Raw genomic sequence first — 18,761 nt, 5'->3', positions numbered from 1 at the left:
CAATGGCCATGAAGGTGGTTGAAACATGCTATGTGGAGGGCATAGAGTTTGTTCAGACCTAGAAGATGTCAAACAACAGTTCAACTAAAAGTGACCCTGGGGGGCGACTAGGTGGTGCAGTGGATAAAGAATCAGCCCTAGGGGCAGCTAGGTGGCGCAGTGGATAGAGCACTGGCCCTGGATTCAGGAGGACCTGAGTTCAAATCCGGCCTCAAACACTTAACACTTACTAGCTGTGTGACCCTGGGCAAGTCACTTAACCCCAATTGCCTCACCAAAAAAAAAAAAAAAAAAAGAATCAGCCCTGGATTCAGGAGTACCTGAGTTCAAATGTGGCCTCAGACACTTGACACTTACTAGCTGTGTGACCCTGGGCAAGTCACTTAACCTCCATTGCCCTGCAAAAAAAAAAAGTGACCCTGGGGGCATAGGGTGTGGAAGAGAAGGGGGAAATAAAATATCCCAGGACTTAATAAAGCTTAGTAAATCTACATTACCCAAATGAGCACAATCTGTAACAAAAATTTAATCCCTAACAAATATTCTCAGTTGCCCTGGATACTTCCAGGTTGTCTCCAACTACAAACCATACTCTCCACAGTTGAATCCAGCTAATCAGCCACATATACTTGAGGAATTTTAATAACAGGAGACATTAAAATTTTTTTTTTTTTACGGGGCAATGGGGGTTAAGTGACTTGCCCAGGGTCACACAGCTAGTAAGTGTCAAGTGTCTGAGGCCGGATTTGAACTCAGGTACTCCTGAATCTAGGGCCCGTGCTCTATCCACTGCACCACCTAGCTGCCCCAGGAGACATTTTAATACTAAGCAAAATATAAATAGGAAGAGATAGCCAAAAACTCACAGAAGGTATTACATTAGTGTTATAGGGTTAGGACTACTGAAGTTTAACCTGGCCAGCTGACATGGGTCTTCTCCTTGAGACACACCTTGAAGCAAGAGAAATAAGCCCATGAGGTGTGGCTGCTGCCATGAGTGGTGTGAGGGGGGTGGAGATGGCTTGAGAGATTGGAACTGACTCTCACCCAACTTCCCCTAGCCACCATCAGTGGGGGACAGTCCACCCTCAGGTGATCACCCCCAATAAGGGAACTTTCCACAATCAGATGATCACCTCATCAGTCCTAAGTATTTGCCTTTCTCCTGTTTGAGGAGATAGGGATCTCAAAGAACCATGTCTCTGTGCCATGTTATCTCCCCATGAGATAAATTCATGGACTTTTCTCTTGGTTCCTTTTCTCTAGCATCTAAATAAAATATATATTTTTTTCTAATTGGCTTTGCGTTGGACAGGGTGCAATTCTTTAAAGAGGAATACAAAAATTTTTTTAAAAAGAGGAATACCTAAGAACCCCAAATCCCCCACTAATTTCCCCTGTAACAAGTAGTAAATGCTTGTGTGATTGAATGCTGCATGGAATCTCTTTTGTCCTGTTGATTTGGATTATTGATGCACGTGCTTCTTTTAGGTAAGGTGGAAAAAGAAAAGCTGGGCTATCCTCCCAACTCTACCACTCATAGTCATTCTTCTAGCCTAGTATAGCTATAAGCTGTGTGACCCTGACCAAGTGACTTAACCTTTCGGTCTCAATTTTCTTATCTATAAAATGGGAATAATAGCCCTTGTCTTAAAGGGTTTTTGTGAGGATCAAATATAAACATATATGTATATGTATAGATATATACATACATATATACACACATATACACACACAAGCCAGCTATTGCTATGATGATGGTGATGACGAGGGAGGAGGAAGTGGTCATCAGAGAATGAAGCTGAAGTTTAAGTAGCCTACTATTCAGAAGCACCCGGGTACCGAGAGGGATAATAGGTCAATGAATTGCTTTGCCCTCCACAGAAACAAAGGTAACATTGATCTAATTAACAGTACCTTAGAAGTAAGTGGACAGGGGCAGCTAGGTGGTGCAATGGATAGAGCACCAGCCCTGGATTCAGGAGTACCTGAGTTCAAGTCTGGCTTCAGACACTTAACACTTACTAGCTGTGTGACCTTGGGCAAGTCACTTAACCCCAATTGTCTCTCTCTCACACACACACACAAAAGAAGTGGTTAGGGTGTGGTTTGTATCTGAGGGATGCAGAGGAGATATCCAGCCTTGGTCTGCCTGATAGGCCAAGAGGGGGTCAGCTGACTCCTGAGGCCAGGCTGTTAGGGATTGATTCTGTTTGTGACCCTCAGTCAGGTCCAGTTCTAGCCCCAGAGCCAAGTAGGTTATCTTCTTTTGTATTTCTAGGGCAGTTAAATGGTGAAGTGGATTGAGCTGGAGGTTGACCCGATCTTCCTTTTGATACTAGCTGGGTAACTCTGGGCAAGTCATTTAATCTCTGTCTCCCTCAGCTTCTTTCACCTATAAAATGGAGATAGTAATATTTACTGCCCAAGGTTATTGTGAGGATCAAATGAAGTAAACTATGTAAAGTGCTTTACAAACCTTAAAGGTATATGTAAATACCAGTGATGGATTTGAGCACATCTTTTTTCTGATGCTTCAGAGTTCTTTGCTTATACCATGTTGTATCTGGCTCACACCCACCACTGCCCTTTGGGCAAGCCTTAGAATCAATCACACAAAGCGTTTTTTAGATAAAAAAGAAAAATCACAGTCCTCCATGTTTACATTAAATCTGATGGGTTCTTCTGGGGGACAGGGGGGAAGCCTTGGAGCTTGTGACTTGGCCACCCTGTTTCTCAGAACAGCAAGGCTGAAAACGTTGTGATTTTTGAGTTCAAATCATGGCAGAGTTCTGGTTCTGCCCTGGGTTAGTGCACAGTGAGAACCCTAACTAGGGATTTTTGCATGCAGGGCAAATACTACAAAAATACCACAAAGTGCAAGTGGTATGAAGTAGAGCACTATTTGGGGTGGGGTGCATAAAAGGGGAGAGAGAGAGAGAGAGAGAGAGAGAGAGAGAGAGAGAGAGAGAGAGAGACAAAGGGGGGGGGGGGAGAGACAGAAAGACACAGAGACTCTCTGGGTCTGGTTTGAGGCCACTACTGGGTAGGCCAGGGTGGAAGGGACTAGGCAGGTGAGAAGCTCAACCCAGCTTTTAATAGCAGAGCCTTCTATTTGAATTTTTCTTGTTAATTTGGTGTTCAACTGAATAATTTCTGCATTTCTAATGGAATAGAAATTCTATCAAGTTCTATACCACAGCTAGGTGGCTCAGTGGATAGAGTGCTGGGTCTGGAGTCAGGAAGACCTGAGTTCAAAACCACTCTGAGACTTAGGTGGGACACTGGACAAATTGATTAATCTGTGTCTGCTCCCTCAATTTCCTCAACAATAAAAAAGGGATCAGGGGGCAGCTAGGTGGCACAGTGGATAAAGCACCAACCCTGGATTCAGGAGGACCTGAGGTCAAATCAGGCCTCAGACACTTGACAGTTACTAGCTATGTGACCTTGGGCAAGTCACTTAACCCTCATTGCCCCGGAAAAAAATAACAATAAAAAGGGCATCACAATAGCATCTACCTTCAAGGGTTGTTGTAAGGATCATAAGAGATATTTGTCAAATGCTTAGCACAGTTCCTGACACACAGTAGCTACTTAATATATGTTTACTCATTTCCCCTTCCCTGTCCCTGATCCCTAAATTCAGTACTCTGGGTCCAAACACCACTGGCCCCACTGTAGTTATGTCTCTGTTGATACTAAAAATATTTTAGAGCAGAAAGACTTGTAGGATGAAGGAAGGGATTGCAATAGTTCAATTAAGCAGTAAATGGGGAACCAGGGTTTGGAACAGTAAAAATGAGGAAAGGATTTTGGGGGAATAGAGATGAGAATTCTTTCTTTTTCTTTCTTTTCTCTTTCTTTCTTCCTTCCTTCCTTCCTTCCTTCCTTCCTTCCTTCCTTCCTTCCTTCCTTCCTTCCTTCCTTCCTTCCTTCCTTCCTTCCTTCCTTTCTTTCTTCCTTTCTTTCTTTCTTTCTTTCTTTCCTCTCTCTCTCTCTCTCTCTCTCTCTTCCTTCCTTTCTTCCTTTCTTTCTTTTGGCTTGCTGACAATTAAAAATGATTGGCTGGTCTTTAGAGATGGAATACTGGTTTGGAAGTCCAGGAAGAGGTCTGGACTTTGGAATGTGTGATAATACATAGAAGAGGCTCATAGTTCATATATTTAGAAATTTGAGTAGCCTAAGAGGAAATCTACATTTAGTTCAACCACTTCGTTAAAAAAGAAAGAAACTGAGACCCAGAGTGGCTTAATGACTTGCTTATGATTATGCAGGTAAGGACAAAGCTTTGGGCAAGATCAGCTTCATGGATGAAGGTAGGAAGCAGAGCACAGCGTTTGAAAGAAGGTTGAACATTTAACAAACACGAGGCGATTAAATTAGAGGCAGGTTGGCTTGGTGAATAAATGGCCTGGAAGACTTCTGGAATCAGTTCCTCCTCTGACACATTTTGGCCCTCGAGATCCAAGCAAGTTCATTTTGAGTTTCTCAGGGTCCCAGGAAACTCTGAGACGGCACAGCTTGGCTGTGTATGTGTGTGTATGAAATCTGCCTTGTTAGAGTTTCCCATGCCAATGAAATTACAGATTCTGTCCAAAATAGAAAACCAAAATCCATTATATAAAAAATAACCATTCCAAACTCCCCTCCCCTGGTGAAGTCTTCTCTTTTCTGGTCGGCTTCAGTTTCTTTTCTGGGTAAGGCTGCGTGGGGACTTGCCAACACCAGGGGCAGGAAAGGAGTGGAAAGGCAGAATGGGAGAGGAGTGGGGAGGAGGGGCAGGAAGGCCAATTTCGGGGTCCTCCATCGGGGGTGGTGGCACAGACCCGCGCGGGTGGCAATCACCAGATCCCGGGCGTCAGGGTGGACGCGGACGCTGCCACCGCTTAGAGTAAGCTGCCTCCTCGCTTAGCTCCGAGCCCCCGGATGCCCCGCGCGTCCGCAGGGGAGGACGAAGCCCTGCCGGGAGCGAACCCCGCTGGGTCCGGGGCGGGTTTGGCTCCTGTATCGGCCTCCGGCCCCGCCCCCGGCTCAGGAGAGGCCGGGGAAGGGAGGGGAGCGCAAGCGCGCCCAGCGCCCTGCGTTTTGCCAGCCCGCCGGAAGGCTCCGTCCGCTTGCTAGTCGGTCAGCTGCCCGCCTACGCTCGGGGGTGGGTGGATGGGTGGGGAAGGTGGGCGCACGCCCCGCCCCATCAGCTCGGATTGGTCGCTGGAGCCGGCTCCGCCCCCAAAGGAGGGTCCGGACGGCCTCTCTCGGCTCCCTCTTCACGCCCGGGGCCGGGAGGTGGCGCCCCCGCCCCCGCTGTCAGTGGCCGCGCGACTGCGCGCTCCCTCCTCGAAGGCCGGCCGAGTGCGGGGCCGTGGAGGCTGCCCGAGCGGCCGCCGCCCTCCTGCCCCGGCCCCGGCCCCGGCCCCGAGCTCCACCATGCTCCGGCGGATCTTGCAGCGGGTAAGAGCCGGGGGCTGTCGCCGCGGCGGGCCCTGGGGCCGGTCTGTCACTCCCCGGGATTAGGCCTCGGAGCGGGGGGCGGGGTGGGGTCGCGCGCCCTCTGAGGTGTGAGGGGGAGGGGCGGGGCGGGGGCGCACGCGCTCTGGGGTGGGTTTGTGGTGGTGGGGCGCGCTCCGGACCCCCTTCGTCCGGGCGGCCGTTACAGCTGCCGTATTTACTACGGTGTCATTGAGAACGTGGCGGCCGGAGCCTGGGAGGGAGGAGGACTAACAAGGGAGGGGGGGAACGGAGGAGGGGTGCGCGGGGGGCGTGGCCTCCAGCCCCGCCTCCCGCTGACCTTTGGGCTCCCGACCCAGGGCGACCCAGCTGGCACCCCCCCCCCCACCTTGGTCCCCCTCCTCGGGCGCTCGTCGTTTCATTCCGGAAAGGACACGTGGGTGGCCGGGCCGGCAGTGACCCCCGGGGTGACGCCCGCGGGACCTCGGGGAGCCCCTTCCCAGTGCCCAGGTGGGCCTCATTCCGGGAGCCCCACGTGCTCCTCCCTCCTTCCCTCCCCGCCCTTCCTCTCCGCGGTCCCCATCGCAGCCCGGTCCCTGGAAGCCGAGGCCCCCCAGATGCTCACCCGGCATCCCGGGCCGAGGACGTCGTCCCAGGGGCTCCCCCGCCTTGCCTCTGTGTCCCCAGGGCTTAGCCTACAGGAAGCACTTATAAAGTGTGTGTGCACTCGCCCCACACTTCGGTCCCTTCGTCCCCCCGCCCCCTTCTCCTGGGACCTTGCTAAGGTGTGTGTCACCACCCAGGCGATAGGAAAATGGGAGCCCAACACCTTGGGGGGCCCTTCAGAGGACAAAAGGAGCGCAGGACTGAAACCCGCGGTTGTGCAGAGAGGGTGGCGACCGAAGGGAGTTGAGTCATCCAGGGTATGGACGAGGGAGGGTTCTAGTTTCTCCCCAGCTGGCTCGCGATGTCAGTGTCATGTAAAACTTAGTCATCTATCAAGGGGAAGTGTGAGCACTAACGCGGCCAGATCGCATAGAGAGGTTCCTGTGCTCTGAAAAAGATGGGTTCAGATATTCTAGTAATAACCAGGGCACGTCCTATCCTCTTCGGTCCAACTGTAAAGACATCTGTGCACAATTTACTCGTAATATGTAACTCATTTTCAGGAACCGGTTGTCTTATGCCTCAGATATTTTTCTTAGGATATTTCTGTAGCTGAAAATTAGTTGGCCTAAGGATCTATGTAAATGTTTAGGATGAAAAGAAAGCGTTTATGCACTTGAAAGGTGCCTTCTAAAAGATATGTGTAGAGAGCTGCCAGAAAATTCGGGATACTTTGAAGTGCTGGTGGTTAATACTGTTAGGAATTCAGGTTGGATAAATTTATTTATTTATTTTCATTGACGATAGGAGGAAATAATTCGTTTTGAAAATTCCAAAAGAAAGCAAGAAATTGGGATTAATTTAAGTAAGCAGATAAGTGTTTTGTGAAGCTATCAAAACAGGAGGAACAACTTGATGAAACCTTTTGATGTAAATTATAGGTATTTCCATTGTGAACTTAGTTTCCACAGCTAGCCATTATTACACTTTGATTAAAATGTAACACTCGTAATTCAGAACTTAATCACATTTTAAATCATCATAGAAACAATCTTTTTTTTTTAACTGTCTGAATTCTTTTGAATAAAAATATAATAATTAAACTACAGTTAGTGTTTACTTTTTTTTGGAAAGCTCTACAGTAGTATTTACAAACAGGTATAACTTGAATCTTTAAATTGTATAACATAGCAAGATTTTTATGGCACCCCACCCTGACAACCTGTTATTTCTCATCAGAAGCAATAAGACATTAGACAAGCTGAAGAGTCAGTGGATTAGACAATATGCTGGAAATGGTCCACATACTTGAAACTGTATTATGCATCATTTTAGTATTGTGGTCTTTGATGACCTTCTTACTTCAGTCAGGATTGTTATTTCCTCTGGAAAAGTACCCTTGAAGAATCGTTTTTAAAAGAAGAAATAAATCTTGTACTTACTATTTATAACTTTGAACCTAACTCCAAAGGTGCTAAAAGGGAATGGGATCTAGGGCTGGAAGAGACTTTAGGTCATTTAGACCATACCATCATTTTATTAATTAGGAAACTGAGGCCCAGTAAAGTTAAAGTGACTTATCTTGAAATCACCCAGTTCTGGGCAATGGCTTATCTGGCATACTATTAGTCAAGCATACAGGCAATCTTACTCCAATCTAATACTGAATTTTATTCTTGTAATTTAAAGAAAATCATAGAATAATAGATCAGGGCAGCTAGGTGGTGCAGCAGATTCAGGAGGACCTGAGTTCAAATCCGGCCTCAGACACTTGACACTAACTGTGTGACCCTGGGCAAGTCCCAATTGCCTCACCAAAAAAAAAAAAAAGAATATAGAATAATAGATCTAGAGCTGAAAAGGTCTTTAGAATTCTGGTTCAGCTTCCTTACTTTATAGATGAGGTGATGAAGTAGAGAGTGGCCTAGTTGGGATTCAGATTCAAGTCCTGTTCAGCATTCTTTTCCATTGCACCATTCTGCTTCCCTAAATGTACCTCTTAATGTATCATGGTACTCATACCTGTTGTGTTACCTATTCAGAGCCCCAGTCTAATTATAGTTGCATCCCACCCACCTAGTCTGAGTGAGGTTTCAGTTTGCCTCCTTGGGCAGCTAGATGGCACAGTTGAAAGGATACTGGGCCCTGGAGTCAAGAGGACCTGAGTTTAAATCTCACCTCAATTGACACTTATTAGCTGTGTGACCCCCCGGGCAAGTCACTTAACTCTGACTGCCCTCAGACTATCTGGGGCCCTCTCCAGTCATTCTGATGTATATCTTGCCACTGGACCCAGATGGCTCTGAAGGTTGTGACTTTGCACAGTCCTCCCTCACTTGAATCCAATTCATTGCAAGTCATGGTCCCTCTCAGAATGAAGCGACAGACATCAATAGTTTGCCTCCTTGTGTTTAGAACCTCTAGTTCAAGTCATTTATAAAAGGCCCAGAACTTTCCAGGTCACTAGCTCTCCATTTTCCATCAGTAACTCTGCCTAGTTTCTCTTGTGTCATGCACAAGTGTGGCAGGTAGAGATACAAATGCAGACATTGACATTTCTACACTTCTAATAGAGAAATATACCATGTTAGTTGATAAATATAGGATATCTTCCAAAGAAATACATTGATTGAGGGGCATTAACATTTGACAGAATCAATAAAGTCCTCTTGAAATAGGTAGTACTGGAAGCTGAGCTTGAAGGGAGCTGGTGGTTTCAAGAGATGGAGATGAGGAAAGAGGACGGTCATGTGCCACTGGCCTGGATGCCAGAGATGCAGTGTTATGTCTGGACAACATCAGCTGACTGGTTCGGATTGTAGAGTGCATGGGTGTGGTAATAGTAATTAGCTCTGAGAGAGGCCAGAGCCAGATTGTCAGGCGTTCTAAGTGCTAAAGAGACACATTTGTACATTATTTTATCCTAGAAACAATAGGAAACCACTGAAGCTTTATGAGCAGAGGAGTAACATGATCAGACCTCTAGTTTAGGAATATCAGTTGAACTACAGTGTGTAGGAGGATTGATGGGAGGAGCGAGAGAGTGTGAAGGCAGGGATCCCAACAAAGCGGGTTATTGAATAGTCCAGAAACAGAGGGTTTGGGAAGGTTGTGATGTGAGTAGAACAAAGGGGACGAATGTGAGAAATGTTAAGGGGATAGAGCAATGAGTGAGAATGAGTGGGCAAGGATGACTTCCAGGTTGTTAACCTTCTAGAAGGCCAGTTCTTGAACACTCAAACTCAGGAACTCTCAAATTTTGAGATTATCCACAAGGTAACCACCTTCCAAGACTGTGAAAAAGTCTGCTCATAAGATCTCTCCTGGGTTACTAACTCGGGTGAATAATAGATTGCTCGCAATTTCGACATGTATAATGAAGGTGGGGGTGGGGGCAGTGAGTGTAGAAGGAAAGATAATGAGTTTGGTTTTGGACATACTGTGTTTGAGATGTCTCTGCCACTTGCAGATTGTGGAAGACATTGACTAGAGCTTGGAGAGAAAGAAATGAGGCCTAAATATTTCAGTTTGGAAGACTTCTGCATGAAGTGCATGGTTGAATCCATGGGAGCTGAGGTCAGTAAAAGAGGAATGAGTGGGTCCAGGACAGAGCCTTGGGTAAATTTACTCTTGACGAGGTATGGCGTGTGTGGATGATGCTTCTGAAAAGGAGACCAAGAAGGAATGCTTCAGCAGGTCCGAAGAGAACCATGACGAAGTAGGTTTATGAAGTCTCAGGGAAGAAAAGAGTCAAACGTAGTAGAGAGTCAAGAAGATGACAGCCATGAAAATGCTACTGGATTCAGCAGTAAAAGAGGTCATTGGCAACGGTGGAGAGTCCAGTGGTCAGATTGAGATTTTGAGAAGTGATCAGCGGGTTGTGGAAGTGGAGTATGGGAGTGTAGAGGAAGGATGATTACTTTGAGGGAGGGAATAATCAAGTGAAGGTTTATTAAGGAGGAGATCTGAGTATGTTTGCAGGCAGCATTGGTAAGAGCCATTGGATCAGGATAGGCTGATGTTAAGGGTTAAAATTCTAGCTAAACTGTCTAAAATATCTAATGAGTGGCCGCCAATAAATTATAAGCTTTAGCAGAGGTTAGACTTTAAGCATTTATTAAGGAGAATAAGAATTTGGTTAAGAGAGAAAAAGGCCTAGATTCCTATCTATTAAGGAGGGAAGAGCACATTTCTAGCTCCCTTCTCCGCCAGAGTCCAGAGGAAAAGAAAGAGAGACCGAGCGCCAGTCTCTTCCTTCCTCCTCCCACTAGTCCGCGTCACTTCCTGAAGCCTGGTCTTGCCCTCAAAGACCTTTGCTTCATGGGCAGAACTCTTCTACAGTAAGTATCCAGCAGGTGGCGTCATTCCAATCGTTACACTGAAAATGAGGGAGAGAAGAAATCACCAAAGGGGCAAGCCCTTGGGGCATATGTTGGACAGGGATGGGATTGGGGGTACAAGTAGAGGGACCAAGGACGTTTGCAAGGAGAAGACCATGCTGAGGAGCGACTAGGCCACAAAGGAGATGATTGGGGAGGATGTTGAAGTTATTTAAAGTATGGAATTGGGGGGGGCGGGGAGGGAGCCCTTCGAGGTTGGCCATCTAGTTTTTCAGTGAAGTATATGAGGTAAGATTCTTTGTTGAGAGGAAGGATTGGTGATGTAGGTGATTTGAGAAAAGAAGTTTTGGAAAAGTTTCTTTGGAGAGTGAGATAGTGTTGATGTAAATTCATTAGTGTGGGGCAAAGTGGGCCCACTTGAAATTGGAAAACAAAACCTTGTCAGCATCGTTGTGTGACTTCTAGGTATTCAGCAGGATGGGAACAAGAAGATAATGGTGTTAGATTAAAAAAATAATAATGCTATACTCTGACCTGTGGGCATAAGCCTGCCAGAAACAATTTTGAATTAATTTATGATTGTTCTAATCTCATCTTAACCTCTTACATTCCAGTTTCTGACCTTATTCCACTAAAACTTCTCTCTCCAAAGTTACCAATAGACTCCTAATTGCCAAATCCAATGGCTTTTTTTTTTTTTCATCTTCATTCTTGTTTACCTCTCTCCTCCTACTCCGTCAGGCTAACAACCTGGCAGTCATCCTGGATTCCTCACTTTGTAACATCATTCTGATATTCCTCCCCTCTATCCCCTGCCCCCCTTCTCTCTGACTGTCATCACTCCAGTTTGGGCCCTTTTCACCACATGCCTAAACACTACTATAGTAGCGGCTGATGGGTCTGTCTACTTCAAGTCTCTCCCCACTCCAATCCATCCTCCATTCAGCCACTAAAGTGATTTTCCTAAAGCACAGCTCCAGCCATGTCACCTTGTTGAGAGAACTTGACACCTGGATTAGGGGGCTAGCTCACCAAAAGAATGGGAAGCTCACTGTGAATCTTGTAAAATAAAAAGATTTATTAGTAGAGAGGAATCTATGGCCAGGAGACAGAGTCACTATGGAGACTGGCTCTGAGTGAGAAAAGAGCTGGTCTCTATATGTTTATAAAGAGCTGTTAAAACAACTGGGAGGGGAAACAACTGGGAGAGAGTGTCTGGAGTTTGAATAATGGGTGATCAGTACCCATCCATCTCTTGTATATCATCTTTGTTCCTTACTGGGTACCAGGGTCTTTGTGGTCGGGAGGCGGAGCTGTTTTTCCCTTGGGAAAGTTTAAGGATTCCATGAGGTTAGGGTCTTTGGGCTTCTTGTGGTCTAGTGTCCCACTACAACCTTCCCGCTTAGTAAACTTCAGCGGTTTCCTATTGCCTCCAGGATCAAATGCTCTGTTTGTCCTTCAGAGCCCTTTATGCCCTACTCATCTACCTTTCCAGTTTTCTTAAACCTTATGCCTCCCCTGTCCCCCAGTTTGGAATGCTCTTCCTCCTCCATTCCCATCTACTCACTTCTGTGGCTTCCCTTTAAGTCTCAACTAAAATTCTGTCTTTAGTGGACTCCTTCCTGAACCCCTTTTAATTCTAGTACTTTCTCTCTGTTAATTATTTCCTATTTATCTTGTGTAAAGCTTGCTTGCTTGCTTGCTTTATATCTATTTATTTGCAGGTTGACTCCCTCTTTAGATTGTTCTTTGTGGGTAGGGACTGTCTTTTACCTCTGTTGCCTGAGCACTTATTAGGTGCTTAATAAATGCTTATTGATTCATCTCTCTAAGTCTGGGGGACATTGTGAAGTCACATATTTGTGTGTGTGTGTGTGTGTGTGTGTGTGTGAGAGAGAGAGAGACATTTTGTAGGATTTTTGAAGAATAATTTTAGACTATGATTAAAAAATCAGATGTCAAAATAAGGTAATAGTTAAAATTTTGCTTCATAAAGGAGAACATAAGTCACAATCTTTTAGCACATACACTCAGGTAGAATTGTTCCTGAAACCACTCAATCCCTCCTCTACCACTCCCCATGATCTTTCTTTCTGGCTGGTCAAAGGTAGACTAAGATATTTCCAAAAATTGAAGTAATTTAAGAGACTTCTTTCTTCTATTAGATAGATGTTTTGTCTTTGCAATGTCTGGGGGAAGGCAAATGACCTTAACGAGAAGTATTTCCCAATTTTAGTCAAATTACTACTGCCCTTAGTCTTTTTTCTGGGGCCTTAGCTTTTGTTCTTGACCTTTTAAATATATTCTGAAAAGAAAGGTTAGAGAATAAGGCTGACATTCTCTTTCCTTTTTGTCTCAGAATCCTTTTACCCTCTTTTTAAAAAAAAAACCTTCATTTTATTTATTTTTTATTCTCTTAGTATTTTATTTTTTCCCAATTACATGTAAAGATAGTTTTCTTTTTTCTTTTCTTTCTTTTTTTTTTTTTTTTGCAGGCAATGGGGGTTAAGTGACTTGCCCAGGGTCACACAGCTAGTAAGTGTCAAGTGTCTGAGGCCGGATTTGAACTCAGGTACTCCTGAATCCAGGGCTGGTGCTTTAACCACTGTGCCATCTAGCTGCCCCGATAGTTTTCAATATTCATTTTTGTAAGATTTTGAGTTCTGAATTTTTCTCCTACCCCCCCCCCCTCCTTCCTGAACTCAGCAAGCAATCTGATATAGGTTATACATTACATTCATTCCACATTAGTCATGTTGTGAGAGATGGAAGAATCAGAACAAAAGGAAAAAAGAAAAGACAAGAAGAAGCAACAACTAAAAGAACCACAACATAAGTGTAAATAGTATGCTTCAATCTGCATTCAGATTCCATAGTTCTTTTTCTGGCTGTGGAGAGCATTTTGGCATTGTCTTGGATCACTGTATTGCTGAGAAGAGCTTAATCATTCATATTTGATCATCACACAGTGTTGTTGATACTGTGTACAATGTTCTCTTGGTTCTGCTCATTTCACTCAGCATCCATTCATGTAAGTCTTTCCATGTTTTTCTGAAATCCATCCGTTCATCATTTCTTACCGCATAATAGTATTCCATTACATTAATATACCACAACATGTTTAGCCATTCCTCAGTTGATGAGCATCCCCTCAATTTCCAATTCTTTGCCATCCCTTTATACTCTTAAAAATTATTAAGAGTTTTTGTTTATGTGCGTTATATCTATTGATATTTACAGCATAGTATTATCTTGAAAATAGCTTTGACCTTTTGGACCCCCTGAACCACCTGGGGAGCACTGGGTTCCCTGGCCACACTTTGAGAACTGCTGGTCTAAGGGGAAGGATTTAGTGAAGATCATTGTTTCTTAAGAAGTTTAACTTAGTAGTGATAAGGTAGGTCTGGAAAGGATTACTAGAGAAATATTTATTTCTTAATATTTTCCGTTGAATTTTTTTCAAAAGCAGCTTGAATATTTCTTACATAGTGGGAGTCGTTCAGGATAAATTATCCGGAAAGAGCTGAGCTGGCGATGGGACAGGAGAACAAAGGGCTTTATTTATGATGAAGAATGTCAAGTTTAGCGGGTTAACTAAAGGGTTGAGATTTTGAAAGGTGGAAAGTAAGGCCAGAGCAGCAAATGTCTTGGAAGAACATGGAGGGCTGAGAGCCAGTTAGTGTTTAGCTGTCTCATCTGTCATCTTCCTGTTCAGTTAGGGGATTATGGAGACAGACTCTTTGGGGTTGTGGAGATAAAGGACATGACCTTTCCCCTTGTGAGGCAGGGGTGGAGTGAAGGTACAAATAGAAGAGCCTAGGCTATTGGAGGGAACATCAGTGTGTAAGTTGATATAGATGATTTTTTGTGAATCCTGAAGGTCCCCGTGGAACTCAAGATTCTTTTCATGGTGGAAGTGATACAAAATAAAGGTTTACCTTGAAGAAAATTTGTTAAGGCCTATACTGCATCTCTGGGACCTTGAGATCTAATGGAACGTTGAAGATTCTTTTCCCTACACCTCAGGTGGCTTACCATTAATTTGTAAAGCTGCTGTTCTCTTTGTAGAGTTGCTTCAGCAAAGAATTTTTAATTGATTGATTCACAAGTGCACAACATCATCTTTTCTTTCTGTTGTGCATTTATAGCTTATTTACGGCAATTTTATTAGCACTTCAAAGACTGGAATGGTTTTATTTTTACCTCTATCACCAGCACATAGCATGGTCCAGGAACATGGTAGGCAAGAAATGGTGGTTGCTCTAATTTCTCATTTGTTCCTTACAACACTGTGAGGTAGTTAGTACAGGTATTCATTTCTCCTTTTTGATGAGGAAACTAAGGAAGTTAAGTAATTTGCCCAAGGTCACACAACCTACTGTTAGAGCCAGAATTTGAACTCAAGTTTTGAGATTCCAAGTTAATTTACATCGTGCTTTCTATTACAAATACATCATGCTTCTATGGTACCTCAAAGAGATGTTCCTACTCACGCAAAAGATCCGCATTGTTTATATTGAAAAGAATGTCCCTTCAGGATTCTAAGATAAGCATGGTGTACTGGAGGGGAAGCAAATTTTCCATGAGCATTACTTCCTTATTTCAAAACCTCATCTGGTGGTCAAGACTGTTTTCATTTGTTATTAGAAATAAAGGAGGACCTAATTATTCAATAATTACTTCTTAAACACTTTGTGTTAGGCTCTGGGGTACGAAGAAAGGCAGAAATCTAGTCCTTGTCCTTAAGGATCTGAGAGAGGGAGAGGATTTTATTCATAGAGTGCTGTTCTGTTAAAAAGATGAGAGTGGGGAGATGCATTGTGGTATGTAAGGAACAGTAAGACCACCTGTGTCTCTGGATCACAGGGTATGTGGATTGGAGTAAAGTAGAATCTGGAAAGGTAGGAAGGGGCAAACAGAAGAGTTTAATATTTGACTCAGGAGGTAATAGGGAGTTACTGGCATTTGTAGAGCAGGGTGATGCCATGATTAGACCTATGCTTCAGGAAAATCACTTGGGTGGCCGAATGGAGTGGGAAGACCTGAACCAGGGCAACTGATCAGAAGGCATTTGTCCCAGCAGAGGTGGTGAGGACCTGCCCTTACCTCGGGAGTGGAGAGAAGGGATGTATAAGAGACATGTTGTGAAGATAGAAATAAGAACTGGCAAGAGATTGTAAATGTGGAGTGAGTGTACGTGAGGGGTTGAGGATGACCCTGAGGTTGCAGGCCTGCATAGTTGGGACAATGGTGGTGCGGAAAATAGGGAAGATGATAATGAGTTAATTTGGACACATTGAGTTTGAGACGTCAGAAGGCCATCGGTGATATCAGACAGAAACTCAGGAGAGGGATTTGGTCTGGACTGGGAATTGTGTGTGGAGATGCTCATTGACTCAGTGGGAGCTGATAGCATATATAGAAAGAAAGGAAGAGGCTCCGGATCAGAGCTGTGTAATTAGAGTAACGTAAACACACATGTATATGTATGTACATACGCGCACACACAGGAAGATTGACTAGCAATGTCAACCCAAGCTTAATGGAAATGAACTGAGGCAACCAAGTATTGCCATGCATAGAGTGCTGGACTTGGAGTCAGCTCTCATTTGGGAGCTGTATCACTCCTGGCCGTCATTTAATCTTCAGTAGCTTCAGTTTCCTCATCTGTTAAATGGGGATAATGGCTTCTACTCATAGCATTGTGAAGATCAAAGGAGATAGCATATGTAAAACACATTGTAAATCTTAAAACTCCATGTAATGCTAGTTGTTATTGTTGCTGTTACTATTATTATTTGGATTCTCAAGTATGGGAGAACCTTGTTCTGAATGTTTTGGGTGATAGCTTGAATCATTCGTTGTATTTTTAACTTCCCTGTCAAATTTTTTCCCATGGTACCATCAGATTCCTTGTGCTGAGGATCTATTCTTTCCTTTCCATTTTTATAGCTCTTACTTTGGCCTAGTCTGTCACTTCTGGAGAGAATTACTGCAACAAGGCTCCTAACTGGGCTTCCTACCTCTAGTTAAAAAAAAATCTAATGTATCATACTAACAGCTAAAAATAATATTAAAGCTTTCATCATGTCAGCCTGCTGTTCAAGACCTATTATAGTGCATCACTATTTGCCAGTGAGGCGCTGTGGTGGAATGGAAAAGGGAGCTGTCCTGGAAATCAAAGACCTCAATGGGGCCTTGATAGTTGGTCCCTGAAGAGACAGGCTAGGATAGTGAGAATAAAAGGTAGGACTTGAGTGAGAAGAGATGATTTTAGATCCTGCATCAGACACAGCAGGTGCATTGGGTGTGTGACCATGGCAAAGTCCCCTGCCCACCTTGCAGGGTTGTTATGAGGAAAGCATAAACCTTAAAGGGCTATGCAGGTATGAGTTACTTTTACCAAATCTTTACACTTCACAGGCTAACATTCATGATCTACAGTAGTTGTTTCATTCTACCACCAACTCCATTTCTTGTTACTCTGGCATTGATTCTCTGGTCATGGTGTTTTGTGTTCTTACAAATTATTTGTAGGTTTAATTACTCAACACATATTAATAAGTCCCTTACAATGCTGGGCTCCAAGAGGGATATAGTGACATAGGGCATAGTCTCTGTCCTTGAGGAATGTATGATCTAATTGGGGAGATAATTGGTATGTTTACACATGTGCACACATATATGAAAAATTGATAATAATATGAAGAAGTAAATACATACAAAATGAGTTCTTCAGAAAGTAACTACCATCAGAATTCAGAGGTGAAAACACCATTTCTCCTTGAATTTTTACTGCAGTGAGGAGAAAGGATTTTTAATTAGATCTTGAAGTATGGATAAGATATAGGACTAAGGGGCGGCTAGGTGGCGCAGTGGATAAAGCACCGGCCCTGGATTCAGGAGTACCTGAGTTCAAATCCGGCATCAGACACTTGACACGTACTAGCTGTGTGACCCTGGGCAAGTCATTTAGCCCCCATTGCCCCTCAAAAACAAAAACAAAAACAAGATATAGGACTAAGATGGTAACTAATGAAGACATCAAAGACTACTGCAGTTTTGTTTTTGTTTTTTAAGATTGGGGAACTTGTTTCATGTTCAAAGGCAGAAGGGAAAGAGTCATTGGAGAGGGGAAAACTGAAGGTGTTGGAAGAAGGCATAATTGAAGGAGCTAGGTTCCAGAGGATGAGGAGTAAAATTTGGGGTACAAGAAGAAAGTTTAGCCTGGGAAATAACAGATGCCATAATTTGAGAGAAGGTAGAAAAGCGAGTTTAGAGAAAGTGATATTTAGAGGAGGGAAAATTTTATCTGATGGCCTCTATCTTGTCAGTGAAGTAGAAAGTGACATAATCTACTGAGTTGGGGATTGAGGAGAATGGAAAAGGTTTAGAATGTGGAAATCCTTTTACTCATCTCCTTAAATTTGTAGTGGTCTAGGCCAGTAAGTTTCACATTTTTCTATGAGTTATTTCTTATGTTTAAATGTTTTCCTTTTCAATATTATTCATGAATGTTTACCTGTTTCAGACCTAGTTAAAAACCACCCCCCTCTTGCCTGCTCTCTCCTGTTTCCATATTGCCTGTCAATTTCAATTCTCCTTAATTGCATTTTGTAATGATCATGACCTTTAGGGCTCTCCCTGTATATTACCCTTGTTCTTGCTTTAAATGTCTCCCTACCAATTTTTTAAAATTTTTATTGGGATTTCAGCTGTCATTGTCTGCCACCTGTGAGTTCTTAAGTCCCTTAATAAGCAATCATTTTATGCCTTCCTTATGCCTAGCAACCCTGGGTGGCTGCCACCAACTACCTTCTCTCCTTGTTACTGGGTTACTGGACACTGTTAGAGGAAGTCATGAAGTCATCCTGATAGAATGTATTTAAACCTCTGCTTGATCCTCATTGCTGCAAGACTAACTTTTTAATCATCTCTTACTTGTTCCCTTTTTAATTCCTTATGGAATTGACTCCACCATTTTCAGGTCTCCATCTATCTCTATTCCCCCCACACTCTGAAGATAACCTTACTTCTTAGTTTATTAGGTCATAGTATCTCGGATTGTGAGTTCTTTTAACTTCCGTCTTCTGCATCTTAAAAACTCTTACCTTTTCCTTTCTTTTCTTATTATTTTCTTTTATATAATTATTGTTTCGATTATTTATTCTTTGACCTACTCGTTATTTAAGATTTCGTGGTTAAGTCTGTGTGTGTGTCTTTTGTTTATGTTTGCTGAAGTGAACTATTTTTATTCATTGTGGTCTGTGAAGGATGTATTCTGTCTTTTTGCAGATGATTGCATAACGTATCTGTACCCTAATGCATAAGTTTTTGTAAAAGCTCAATGTAGTGCTTAAAAATATG

The 18,761-nt window shown here is 43.6% G+C and overlaps 1 protein-coding gene across 1 annotated transcript in view; it reads left to right on the top strand.

Annotated features, from left to right (window-relative positions):
- The first annotated feature begins 5,160 nt into the window (after positions 1–5,160).
- Positions 5,161–18,761, top strand: part of LOC122729033 (early endosome antigen 1-like) — a 44,672-nt gene continuing 31,071 nt past the window's right edge. Inside the window, exon 1 of the mRNA XM_043967700.1 lies at positions 5,161–5,451. Within this exon, the coding sequence (XP_043823635.1) occupies positions 5,161–5,451 (291 nt within the window). The remainder of the gene's footprint in view (positions 5,452–18,761) is intronic.

The sequence above is a fragment of the Dromiciops gliroides genome, chromosome 5, assembly GCF_019393635.1.
Source record: "Dromiciops gliroides isolate mDroGli1 chromosome 5, mDroGli1.pri, whole genome shotgun sequence".
Classification (NCBI taxonomy): Eukaryota; Metazoa; Chordata; class Mammalia; order Microbiotheria; family Microbiotheriidae; genus Dromiciops; species Dromiciops gliroides.
Note: the sequence above shows the minus strand (reverse complement) of the source record. Positions and strands in the feature narration are given on the sequence as shown.